Below are 12378 nucleotides of genomic sequence, written 5' to 3'. Positions count from 1 at the left end.
AACCTGACTCCCGGATGTCAAACGATATCAAGGATCACATCATGATCATAGTTTGAGAGAGTCAAAATCATCTTAACTCACTTGTCATTTTGCACCTGTTATTTCGTTTTTCCTACACAAGCGGCTATTTATGCTTTATCCACATCAACACGTGCAGATGGAGGCACAACAAAGCCACATACACAGGAACAGAGCGCAGGAAGCACTGCACAAGCCTACAGTACGTGCATTAAGGAGGGGTTAGCCGGGAGGGAGAGTGTACAGGAGGAACGCACAAGAAAGGAGGGAGGGTGAGAGAAAGCAGGCGTGTCCATTCAGCATGCTCCGGGGATTAGCTATTTAAAGTGCTGCGACTGCGCGCCACTGAAACCTCTCCACGGTGCCAATAAGGACGCGGATCTCAGGACGTGCAGGACGAGGCAGCGCAGCAAGGACACAGAGTGAAGCACATTTTAATGAGGGGACGCAGATAAAGAGTGAATAGACGCGTAGACAGCGAGACGAAAATCAGCAGTATCCAGTATTTCATCGGGTAAGTAACCAAACTAACCCTCAATTCAACCATGACTGAAAGGTTGTATCAAGTTGTATTGTAAAAACTTGCTTGAGTGCATCTCGGGGTTTTTAAATGTTCTGTTAAAGCTTCACGTAGGTCATGATTTATTGTTCGAATAAATAGATAACCTCGTATGTGATCTTCTCTTATCAAACAGCTTAAGTGTGAGAAGAGGAGGTGTGTGTTTGTGGGAGGGTGCCTGATTATGACACTGTCTGGCAACGCATGGAAGACACTATTACTGACAACAGCCTGCCACACTCGATTATTTACGCGTGAATAAGTCACCGATTCTTCTTCTTATCTTTCTTCTGCGTTAATTAGCAGCAAGATTTATGGTCCAATAATGCGATTTATAAGCATGTTTAACCTCATGCTACCAACTTTAACACATTTCAATAGCCTAGACAAGGAGGAAACGCCACCGCCCCTTTCGGACAGCTTAAAGTTGTTCAAGGAGACAGAGACACGAGTGATGCGCGCAGTGCTCCAGATGAAAGCTCAGATTAGCCCGTCTGGCGTAGTCCGAGCATTTCATTCAAACTTCCACCTGTACGCGCGCACAGGACTCCACCTCACACACTCTGTGCCTGTAGCATAGGCACAAGGAGATTTAACAATCCGGTTAGGGAACTTCTTTAAATAACAAGTTCAGGCATGGGAAAGCGTTAAGTGTCGTGAAAGTGGTTTATGATTCATAAAAAGCATAAACCAGTACTGAAAAGACGTTTCTGGTTGTACAAGTTCTAGCATGTAAGAGGAAGATTGTTTACAACACTGGATTTGTTACAAATTTCAACTTAACTTAGAGTATCAAGTTATTATCTTTATTTTTTTTTGTTATTTTCTTAGAAGTTTGAGTTACTAAGTCAAAAAATTGAGATAACAATCCAACATTTTGGCTATTTTATTTCTTTATTTCTTTATTTATTGTAGTGGCAAAAATAAACAGCCATAAAACATGTTAGAGGAAATTAAAAACAGAAATCATCAAAGATTTCTTTTTTTTGTAAGAAAAAACCTCTTATTTGAAATATAGTTCAACAGTTACATAAATGTTACATCAAAAAGAGGACTTGTTTCATAAAGGTGCAGCATCAGCGTCTCATCTAGACACTGAAATAAAACATGTTGAGTTATTAGCTGGCTAGCATGTTGACGTGACATGAGATTTTCCATCTATTTGGTATAATCATGTAAATTAATTTTATGAAAAATATATTTTGCAGTCTTTAAGAATTAGTTCAAATATGACATTTAGATCGAGTACTAGGCCCACTGCACTTTTCAACAGGAGCCGCTCGGGCATAGAAACCCATGAAGCTCCCAGCTGATAGTTTAGTGCTGATGTTAATGCCAGAGGAAGTTTTGGAAGTTTGTTGACCTCACTTTGTAACTTTACATGGTTTGACACTCCCTGGCTGAGTTGCTGTGGCTCTAAAATGCTTCCACTTTGCAAAAACACAACATATGTTTTTAAATGTGGAATATCTGGAAGAAATTTCACAAATTGATATTTTATAGTGGTAACACCCATGCTCAAATCCATCTGGATGAGATTAATTTGAGCATCTTTACATTCCTTTGTTTGATTTATGAGCAACTGAATAGCTGACAGATTTCTGTGGAGTTAAAAACAACTTGTCTCGTGAATACAGAGAGAAGTAGAGGTTTAAAATGAGCGGGCCTATCACTTTTCTTTGAATATTCAAGGGAAGATGTTCTAAAAGCTGTTTTATCTTCCATCTCTGATGAATATGAATAAAAGCTGACTGCATGCTGCTACTAATGCACACAGAGACATCTGCAGGTAGACGTGCACAGAGTGTGTGCGTCATCCAGTCTGGAAAGTCTGTATGGAGCTTTGTGGCAGGCAGACTGGCCTTTTTAACTTTTATTTATTTATTTATTTTTAAATAAAACTCCTGGGACTGACTGGAAAAGGTCAGGCCCAGTCCCAGCTGAGTGGAAGTGTGGGAAGATCGTTATCATGTTCCTGCATGAATATGTGCTTTGAAGAGTGCAGACAGAGAGGATCGGTGGCATTTGTGGAGGGTACAAAATATATGAAGGGATCAGATTTAATTTAGCTTAAGTTTCATAATTATTCTGTTAGGTTTCGTCAACGACACACACACTCACACGCACATGCACAGACATGTGCTTTAAATGATGTGACACAATGCTGGCATAGATCGTGAGCCAGAAGCCGCTCGCTAATGTTTCTCGGAGGGATTGCGCAACCTTCAGCTTCACCAGCAAAGCGGCGCTAATTGAACAAGTAAAACTGCATTATTTAGGAGCGGCATGTTAACCACATAAGCTGCCTGCAGGCTGAACTCTCCGCTGTGACAAACAGGCATGGGATCCTAACAGTCACAAACCCTTTCCCCACTTTTCCTCATCACTCCTATCCTCCTTTTGTGACTGTAAGCCTTTTTAAAAAAATAATTTATGATGATGTTTTTCTTAGTCGCCTTCCTTTTCTGCTCTTTCTCATCCCATCCTCAGCCTTCTTTATTTTGTCCTTTTCCTTAAGTGCTTTTCCTCTTGCCCCCTCCCTTCTTTGTGTGTGTGTCTGTGTGTGCCATCTGAGGTTGTTTTTCTTTTTCATGCTCCCAGGCCTACTGTGTGCTGCCAGACCCCCACAGCCAACCAAGATCCGTGCCCAAAATTCCTCACTACTGACCAGCCCTTCATATTGTGCGCGCATTTGTGTGTGTGTGTATGAAACTGGTTCAAACTCTGTACTGTCCCTGTTCCCGTGCTATACTGTGATTTCCCAGAACCTCTAAATTGACCTAAACATAATGGAGTCACTGTGCGTGTAGATGGCATAAGGTTTCAGAGCCACACCTGACTGAAATGCAGATGGGAGGAGTATCGGATGGTTGGAAATAGAGGAGGAAAAAACGCTCGTACTGTGAGAATTTGTCAAGAAACAGGGTGGCTGTGAAATTAGTGTCAGAGTTTCACACTTAGAGGACACATACCTCCCCCATTGGCTTGTCTGTGACGGGGTGTAGCAGCTCTGAGACCGTGGGTATGTGCGAGCTGTCACGTCTGCCTCACTGAGTCAAGCAGCACGACCAGTCAGCAGTAAATAGTTGTCGGGGCCGGGGTTTTGGGGGGTTGTATATTTACCCAGGATTGCCTTTCTTTATGTTGCAATCACAGTTTACAGTTTGCGATCAGATATCTAAACGTGCCTCTGGGATGAATAAACGGTGAATTATCAAACTAAAAGAGGTTTCCCCATCAGAGTGACGAGGTTTACTTCAGACAGAGGTGAGAGGATTAGGATCAAACCTGCTCTGATCATAAATATTGTGACTAACTGGCTGAAGGTTTAAGTTCAATTAAAAAAAACAACAACCCAAAATGCAAATAAGGAGCTGATTATTACTGTATCCCTTTAAACGAATGGTGGGGTTGGGCACGCATGTCATAATGAGGATGTCAATGTACACTTTAAGCCCTGCATGACTGTTTAAAAAGGTGTACATCATATAAGAGATATCATATAAAACTATATTTAATGAAAAAAAAGCTCAGCATTTAAAAAATAATATTGATAAATTCAGCTTTTCATCTTTAGCCAACCATGACAAAACAATTATACTGCAGGTCTCTGGACACTGAAGTCTGAAGCTCCCTGTCCATCCATCATCGTTCCTACAAAGACATCACACCCGGAGAAAATCGTGCCTGCTTTGTGTCACATCTTGCATCCTTTTTGCTTCACTTTGTGGGTTTTTGTGTGCAAATATTTGCAGTTGTGCAACCCTTAAACATCAATTTTTCCCTTCTTCTGCTTTTGTCAATTTGTAAAGACCCCAAAGGGAAGTAAAACATCTACCAGTGCAGATGCCAGTTATTCATTCCATACTTCACTGTTGCCCTTCAATTGTACCTCAAAAGAATTACTGTAATCATTACTGATAGGAAATCTTGCTAAGTGGTTAGATGGTATTATTCCTTTATGTATTTTGTCTCCTCAGCTTCCACTTTGTCTGGTAACAGTTAAATGTGAACATTTATTAGACTGGCATGTGAGGAATGAGCGCTTGCACTTCTCTGCGCAGCTACAATAGAAACTGTCAACGTCCATCAGCTCCCTCTGCTCTATTTCACCTGACCTATTTCTTAACCTGATTAGCCTAAAATAAATACCTTTTTTCTTTCTAAGCAGCTACAGCTCTGTGCCGTCATGTGACCCTTTATCTCCCCGCTGCAGAAAGGCGGACAGTCCGCAGGGAAATCATGAATTTGACAGACATGTCTGGGTCGAGCTCTGCAGATAGGTCGAGGTTGAGCAGCTGTTTTTTTTTTTTTTTAAAGTTTGATTTTTGCTCTTCAATATCAGTTAAAACAACAGATTTAGAGGCAAATTTGAGAAACTGAAGTTTTTGCTGATATGAGATATGAGGCTGTCAGCTGTGACGTGCCTACATCAGACGACCTCTGTGTAAAATGTCTTTGCTTGTCAAAAGAGAGCTTATCATTCGCCCTGGCTGCTGTAGTGCACTGACGTCCTGTTCCAGGATTAGACGGCGCGGAGGGTGGTGGTGATGGAGTGGTAAATAGTGACTGAGTGGTTGGTTGCTGGGCCGCCGTGCCATTCGGTGATACTGTCAGCTTACATTAAGCGGCCGCGCTGGTGAAGCGCAGCATCATAATTCCATTAAACGGTGACCTGGTGAGGAGACGATGAACTGTCAGCAGAGCTGCTGTGGCTGTGATGGGGCGGCTTAAGTGCGAGCTGTGGAAGAAGTGTTGTCACGATGGTTTAACTCGGCTTACTTCATATTTGAGAGAAAGCTCGTGGAAGATTTGCGTACTTTCCAATCAGCTCACTTATATTTATGTCTTTCTTCACTTCTTTCTCTCCTCAGGCATCTCTATCATGGGTGTGAAGATGTTACAGTGCTTTCCCTTCTACAGACGCTGCAAAGAGCGCTGCAAGAGCAGGCAGTGCCCGCCCCCTCCAGGTGAGCACCACCTCCTGTATATTCCAACTGTATGAGAAAATCAAATGCAGAACAAACCGCTTGACTCTCTATCTGCCACCCATACAGTGCCTGTGGAGGAGATGAAGCCACGTCTGTCCTCTACGACATCCTGGGGGAGTGACAGCGAAGGAACAGGAAGCATCAATCGGGGTTCCCAGATCTATTTCTCCACCAAGGCCCGGCTTTCTTTCAGACACCAGCTGGACAGCAACATCAATGCAGTGGATGCCACCTACTGAGGAAGACCCAGGGCTTCATAGGACTTGAATGGACTCAGTTTTCCATCGCCGGTTTATGCTTGGAGCCCGATAGTAGAGCAAACACATTTTGACGCCACCTTTAAATGGGAATGGCGGTAGAGTTGCAGAACCACAGTTTGTCTTTTAACTGCTTGTTCCTCGCTGCTCGCACACAACTGCTAACGATTCGTCAGATTCAAAGGACAGAGGAAAAAGGACTGGGATGAGACGGCGCTCAGAAGTCAGACGAGTAGATCCGCTGCCCAATCGGGCATACTGATGAGGGCGAGGACAATGTAGAGAGTTGTTTACAGCGTTCACTACCAATAAGTGCATTACTTTGTCTTCTGTTTGGAAGGTGGTTTTTTTTTTACTGTGTTTCTTTTATATTTCTTTTTTTTTTGACTACCTTTGTAGAAAAAGATCAATTTGCTGATTAGATCATGGCTGGAGTTAATTAAGGCTGTTTCACAAAGCGAGAGGAGGAAGATAGCATTGAGTGTGATGAAGTGTGTGACTATCTAAACCTCATCATTAAGTCATTATCGTGAATTAACTTTCTAATCCTGCTCTGTGACACAGAACCCTGCTAGTTTAAAGTGAGGTAATAAAACAGAAAATGGTTTGCTGTTTTATAAAAGACATTAACTGTAAAAACACGAGGTGGGACTGTGTGCAACATCTGCTGACCAGGTCTGAGCCTGTTTAACAGCAGTGTTGTTAATAGTTAATAGTGATCTGTGAGATCTACGGTGGCCCTGATACTTCAGAAAGGCTTGCTGAAATCCAGTTGTGTTGTGCACCACAGGGCAACCGTATGAAATAAGCCGAGCTACACAGCAGCTTATTTCTGATAGGTATTTTCTTAGTCTTGCTTGATTCTGATCAATATTTTTAATTAGAAAAAAAGACGCTCTGGCTGTGTTTTTAAATTGCACCTTTTGTTTTTTTGTAAGAAAACCTTTCTGTATTTGCCCAAATTGAAAAACTATGACTGTTAAATGCTGATCAAAAAAAAAAAAAAAAAAAGACTAATGATCACTTGTTCAAATCCAGAGTATGTCAAAAATATCTTCATTCTAAACTAAGCAAATATAAAATAAGTTCTAACAAAATGTCTCCGGTGTGTTTTTTTTGGGCTGGGGGATATATTGCTTGACAATGTTGTGAAGACACAAGGATACCAAATATTGGCATTTTCTAAAAACTAAATTCAAATACTCCAGGAATGCTACAAACAAGAGGGCTCCTCTCGTGCACGACCATCTGCAAAAAACATCACCCAAGAAAACTCGCGGTTCAACACTGGACACTGACCTTAACCCCTGGGGGGTCTTAGAAAAATGCATACACTATCGGACCTAGAGCCACAAATCGACCCTAAGACTCCCCAGGGGTTAATAAAGCTGCTTCCTAACTCAGAATAAGCTCAGGCACATGAGCCCAACTGGACTGGCTGCCTATTGTTTGTTTTCTGGTTATATTACTATGGAACAGGAAGTTTACTGAGTGCAAGTCTAATAGTTAAATGTGAATTTCTGTTTGTGTAGACAGCAGCAGATGTGATTTTTGATGATTTATCGCAGTTAATTGGAGTGTTATCAGAAACAAATTGCAAATAACTTCCAACTTGTGGACTGATATCAGACGTGCTCGCTCTTATAGCAACATTTATGGCAGGTTTTAGTGACGGTCTGCTTGACAGTCTCATTTTGCAGGAAAAAAAATAAAGTGAGATAACTTTATGTTACTGGATGAAACAGATGACAAACTTTTAGCTTTGAGGACACAATTTGTTGTTGAAAAAATGTGATAAGTTGCATGTTTTATCGCAAAATACTAAAAATAGCAATAATATGGTATCGCGTGGAGGCCCGGCGATGCAATCATTATGGATAATGTTCAGAGAAGCCGTGAAAAGTACACAGGCAAGATGGAGATGGGGCATCTAGTGGACAATATTTATTAAAAAAATGTTTACAGGTATAAAAAAAATAAAACAGTTTGAAAACAAACTTCTTCAGAGTTGTGAGCAGTTACGATGACTGGATGTTTTTGGGTTTGGAGATGACGCCGTCTGGATAACGTTTCTTAAACCGAGCCACGACCTCGGGATCCAACAGATGAATGCCGTCCAGCTGGTTCCCGAGAGTTATCCTGGACAGGAAATGACACAGACATTGTGAGGTGTGTAGAGCAGCTCGCTGGTCTCTAAATTAAAGCATGATGGTATGTTACCAGTTAGGCTGGACATTGTGGGGTCGACCAAAGAGCTCAATCTTCCTGGTGCCGGGTGAGAGCCTCTCTATCATGCCGTAGATCTCGTCTGGCTTGTGACTCGTGGAGCGGACCTGAGAGCGCACAGACATGACTCAGGCTGAAGGAATTATGGGTAATGACACCACGTATAACAGAGGATTTACAGCTGTTTACCTCTGCCACGATGACATCACAGTCCAAACCCCTGTTGAACCCCTGCGGGTTTCCTTTTACACCAACCTGAAGGCAAACACGTTTAGAATGAGACAACACAGGTTCAGCTATTTCAGCTATTGGACGGTTAAGAACGACAAAACCAAAAAGTTGCTGAAGGTTAAATTCCTCGAGCCCGAACCCCAACGGGACCGTCCTCACAGTATAACACTGAGATTGGTTCAAACCTACCAGGCAGTGCTCCTTCCCGTGGTTCAGCCAATGACCCGTCCTGCCGGTGCGGATGATTCTCTGGAGCTGGTTGGTTTTCACCCAAATGATTTCATCCACACGCTCATAGCTGAGAGAGGAGGATAAAGGCAGAATGATTAAAAAATAAGGGGAAAAATATGACACGATGTTGACAGAAAGGCAAAACTTACCCCCAAAGGCTGAGGCACTCTCTGCCCAGCTCCATAGCCCTGAAACAGGAAGAGAACGTTGAGTCTGAATACCATTTCTAAGAATAATGTTTAGGATTGGGGGAAATATCAGTTGTCAGACATGTAGTTACCTTCTTTGGGTAAATAATTAACCTGAATAGCAGCACAAAGTAGTGCCAGCTTCCTGTCGTGCTGAAGCTGAGTGAAGAGCTGTACTCAAACACTGACCGGGCCTCTCATCATTTATGACGAGTGAATGTAAAACTGTAGAGATCTGGCACCCTGCGGCCGATGTCATATTAACGAGAACAGAGAAGCCTTGTGCAAGTTCCCTGTTCGATAGATTTATTTGCTAAGCCAATGCAAACTAAGCCACCAGGTTTTCCCCATCACCGCCACATGTTAATGTTGGGCATATGTGCACTGCTCACTTAAACACCTTGTTCCCAGCTAAAAGTCTACTTCTTTAGAGCCTTGCTGAATGACGACATGCCCCATTTCTTTACCCAGTCTTTCATTCTGTCAATGACTGTCGCCCAAGCTTCTATCTATCGATCTATTTATCTAATCTAGACTTTAAAACGTTTATATTAAATTGTAGTAAACTAAGTGAAGTCTCATCTTAAGGGAAAGTGTTTCATAGGGAAGAAAGCAGCCATTATTCTCTAGAAGTTTAACTTAAACAGGCTGAGGGGCGTTAATTTGTAGATCAAATGAAACATTCAGCTATGAGTTAAATGTTGACATAAAGTGGTCAGCTGTCCTGCTAACTGAGCCAGACTTCCGGACTTCTTTTTAGTTACCTGCCAGTGACCCAGAGGAAGAGGAAGCCGTCATCCTGCAGGATGGGGATGTTCAGTTTTCTCATCTCGTCATCGGTCAGAGTACCGTAGGGCAGCTCCATGTGGATGTCCCAGGGAGGGTCAGCCATCACTACGGCGAACTTACCCAGGATGGACACGTCCAGGTAGCGGATATCACAGCAGATCCACTGAGTACCAAAGCACATAAATCACACTATTTTACGATTTTAAAAGACATTATGACACACGAATGCGTCCAGTCTCATAGGCTTCTTTTAAATCATCCCCATCCTCCTCCTCACCTGTGAAGGGAAGAGTTTGCCCACATTGCTGTCGGCGTCCCCTGCGTGGAGACCAAGCTCTGTGGTCCCCGCCTGGGGCCCCAGCAGGTTCCCCTCGGTCTCCGGGGGGCTGTCGATCTCATAGTGGACGTACTTACAGGTGTCCATGTGGAAACAGGTGTTGAGGAAGGAGCAGTCGCCGAGGCTCTCGTCTGTGTGCTTGTTGATGATGCGACTGCATGAAAAAACATAAAGTTAACATCACAAAGTTAAAAAAAATTGACACCTAAATTGCATTTAGGTGTCAGACCTTGTGAAGCAAATACAGACCGAAAGTGTAACTTGGTGCATGGCTGGTTAATGCAAGGTTTAAGCTGTTAAATGCTCACATGAACATAATAAAAGTGGGCAGAGAATCCCTTTTTATGTAGGACAGTTTTCCAAACTTTATGCATTAGAAAACTTAAAATGATGCAAAATAAAACTTCTGGTGCAGCACATTAGACACATGTATGAGCAGAACACTCTCAAAACGTGGTGTGTCTCATATTTATATCAAACAGTATTTAGCATAATCACAGTGCCACCTGGAGGCCAAAGAGAGTATTACTCAAACACTTATGGATGATTGCTATACTTAAAAAACAAAGCAATTAATGGGTAAATGTACTTAGCAGGTCAGCTAGAATTTCCCATATTTATGATACGCTCTTTTCTAGCTGTAGCACAGCAGCCTGTATTCTCGTGATTTGGACAATCCAGGACCGTCATGGAAATAAACTTTCAGTCTAGTTAGTTTATTATCATGTCTGCTGTGTTTGATTTCATGTTTTTGTTGGTAGCAGTTTAATCTGTGGGGCTGTCTGTAACAGTGTCAGACTTTGTGAAGCAAATACAGACCGAAAGTGTAACTTGGTGCATGGCTGAGGTGTGTCTCCAGCGCGAACACATTCTTCTTTGGTCCCGTGATCGCAGAACTCTTGGACCTGAGCTCGGCCGCGGGATCTGAACTTTTCCACGATGGACTGCTCCTTGGCTGTGCTGGCGTTCAGCAGCTCCAGAATCTCTCGGCTTAACTGGATGCGAAAGAGAGTCACGTGATAACTGCAGCAGTAACGAAACGCCGATTTTTAATCAGTTACAAAAGAAACAAAAACAGCAACAACAACCACAAAAACCCTCTGTTACCTTCTTGCTCTGCTGCTCCTTGGTGGACTGTTGGTTCAGGAGGCTTTCGATCTCCATGTCCAAATGAGACGACTGGCTTTTACTGCTCCTGCCCTTCTTCTCCGTCCCGCTCCCTGACGCCGAAGGCCCCGGCTCTGAGGAGGAGGCCGGCGTCAGCGATGTGGTTGACGAGTGAGGAGGAGAAGCAGAGCTCTGAAGCGAGGGCGAGAAGCCTGCAGCCCTTTTGCTGTGCATTTGGTCTTCTGCTTTTCTCTTGACTCCAGTTCTCTGGGCTCCAGCTACAGATCCAATCATAGCCCAAAGTTTTGTGTGGTCCACAGCTATGACCACCGTGGGGGTTGACATGGAGGAGGAAATTGTAGAAGAAGAAGGAGCCAAGGTGGGCTCTCGGACCTCGATGAGCTCCTGAGCAGAGAATTTAAGCAGCAGGCTCTGGATGCAGCCGTGACTAACGGCTGTTTCTGACTGTGACGAGAAGCAAACAAAACAGAGATGTCAAAAATAAACCCACATCACTGAGTTCAAGGATAACACGAGCACCGGAGACAAAAACTCACACTGTTGAGTTCATTTGTGATGGAAAGGGAGTCTGTTGGCAGTGTGAGACTCAGATCAGACAGATATCCCAGCAGCCTCTTCTCCAGTTCAGGGTCTGGTGGTTTTTCTGTTTCCTCCTGCGAGGTGGACGGAGCTGCTGGGGCAGGGCTGTCACTCCTGACTGTGGTGCCGTCTGTGCTGCCACCACCATCTGAGGGGACAACAAAAGATGAAGCATCAAGTTCAGAGAAAATTGTCAATATTTCCCATTTTAAATTCCTGAAACACTTCATAACTTTTAGATAAAAAGGTTAAGTAATTATAAAAATAGTTGTTTAATTTAATGGTACAAGAATCATCCTTTGTTGTTGTTTGTTACTCCTTTTTGTTTTGAGGAATTAGGGAAATCTTCATAGTGAAACAGCAGAACTGCTTTAAAGTTTTTCAGCTCATATCAATTACTGCCATCGGTAAATGTCCAGCGCTTGTACTGTTGATTTACACTGCTACATCCCCAGCATGGCATCAAAGCAAATGAGCTTAGGCAGCTTTATAGCAAATTACTACAACTGCTGGATACTCTGAGCTAAATTTACTGGTTATCTGTAACAAAATACCTGACTGATCAATAATATAGACAGTAATGTCTTTGTTGCATCACATTTAGCAAGAATGAACACAGTATTTTGTTAGTTTCCAACAACAACCGAGTAAAACCCCACCTTCATTTGATAAAACTCAGGTCCCCTTTTGCCAGCGAAGGCAAATTCGCTCAATTAAATCAGCTACTAAATGAATGGACTGGAGCGCATTTCTGTGCTTTTCAAGATTTACCGAGCACTTCAATCACATCTAAACACAATCATTTTATCCTATACACGTTAAGCGCTTCGAATCCGATTTAAAA

At 42.8% G+C, this 12378-nt stretch overlaps 1 protein-coding gene and 1 long non-coding RNA gene across 2 annotated transcripts in view; one reads left to right on the top strand and one right to left on the bottom strand.

The window, feature by feature from the left end:
• Positions 1-330: 330 nt before the first annotated feature.
• On the top strand, positions 331-5816 carry LOC121814770. Its single transcript, XR_006054559.1, has 3 exons — positions 331-532; positions 5452-5547; positions 5635-5816. It is a non-coding gene; the product is annotated as an uncharacterized LOC121814770 (long non-coding RNA).
• A 1938-nt stretch (positions 5817-7754) lies between these two features.
• The window catches only part of mettl3 (methyltransferase like 3), a 5884-nt gene continuing 1260 nt past the window's right edge, over positions 7755-12378 (bottom strand). The window contains exons 2-11 of the mRNA XM_042222241.1: positions 11492-11682; positions 10935-11399; positions 10647-10822; positions 9768-9981; positions 9466-9653; positions 8663-8701; positions 8472-8580; positions 8241-8306; positions 8046-8158; positions 7755-7964 (exon numbers count right to left, since the gene is read on the bottom strand). Of these exons, the coding sequence (XP_042078175.1) occupies positions 7844-7964; positions 8046-8158; positions 8241-8306; positions 8472-8580; positions 8663-8701; positions 9466-9653; positions 9768-9981; positions 10647-10822; positions 10935-11399; positions 11492-11682 (1682 nt within the window). The 3' untranslated portion in view covers positions 7755-7843. The remainder of the gene's footprint in view (positions 7965-8045; positions 8159-8240; positions 8307-8471; positions 8581-8662; positions 8702-9465; positions 9654-9767; positions 9982-10646; positions 10823-10934; positions 11400-11491; positions 11683-12378) is intronic.

The sequence above is a fragment of the Haplochromis burtoni genome, unplaced genomic scaffold (genome assembly GCF_018398535.1).
Source record: "Haplochromis burtoni strain Fernald_Lab_line unplaced genomic scaffold, NCSU_Asbu1 Contig_82, whole genome shotgun sequence".
Lineage (NCBI taxonomy): Eukaryota > Metazoa > Chordata > Actinopteri > Cichliformes > Cichlidae > Haplochromis > Haplochromis burtoni.
The sequence above is the reverse complement of the archived record's forward strand: the minus strand, read 5'-3'. Positions and strand labels throughout refer to the sequence as shown.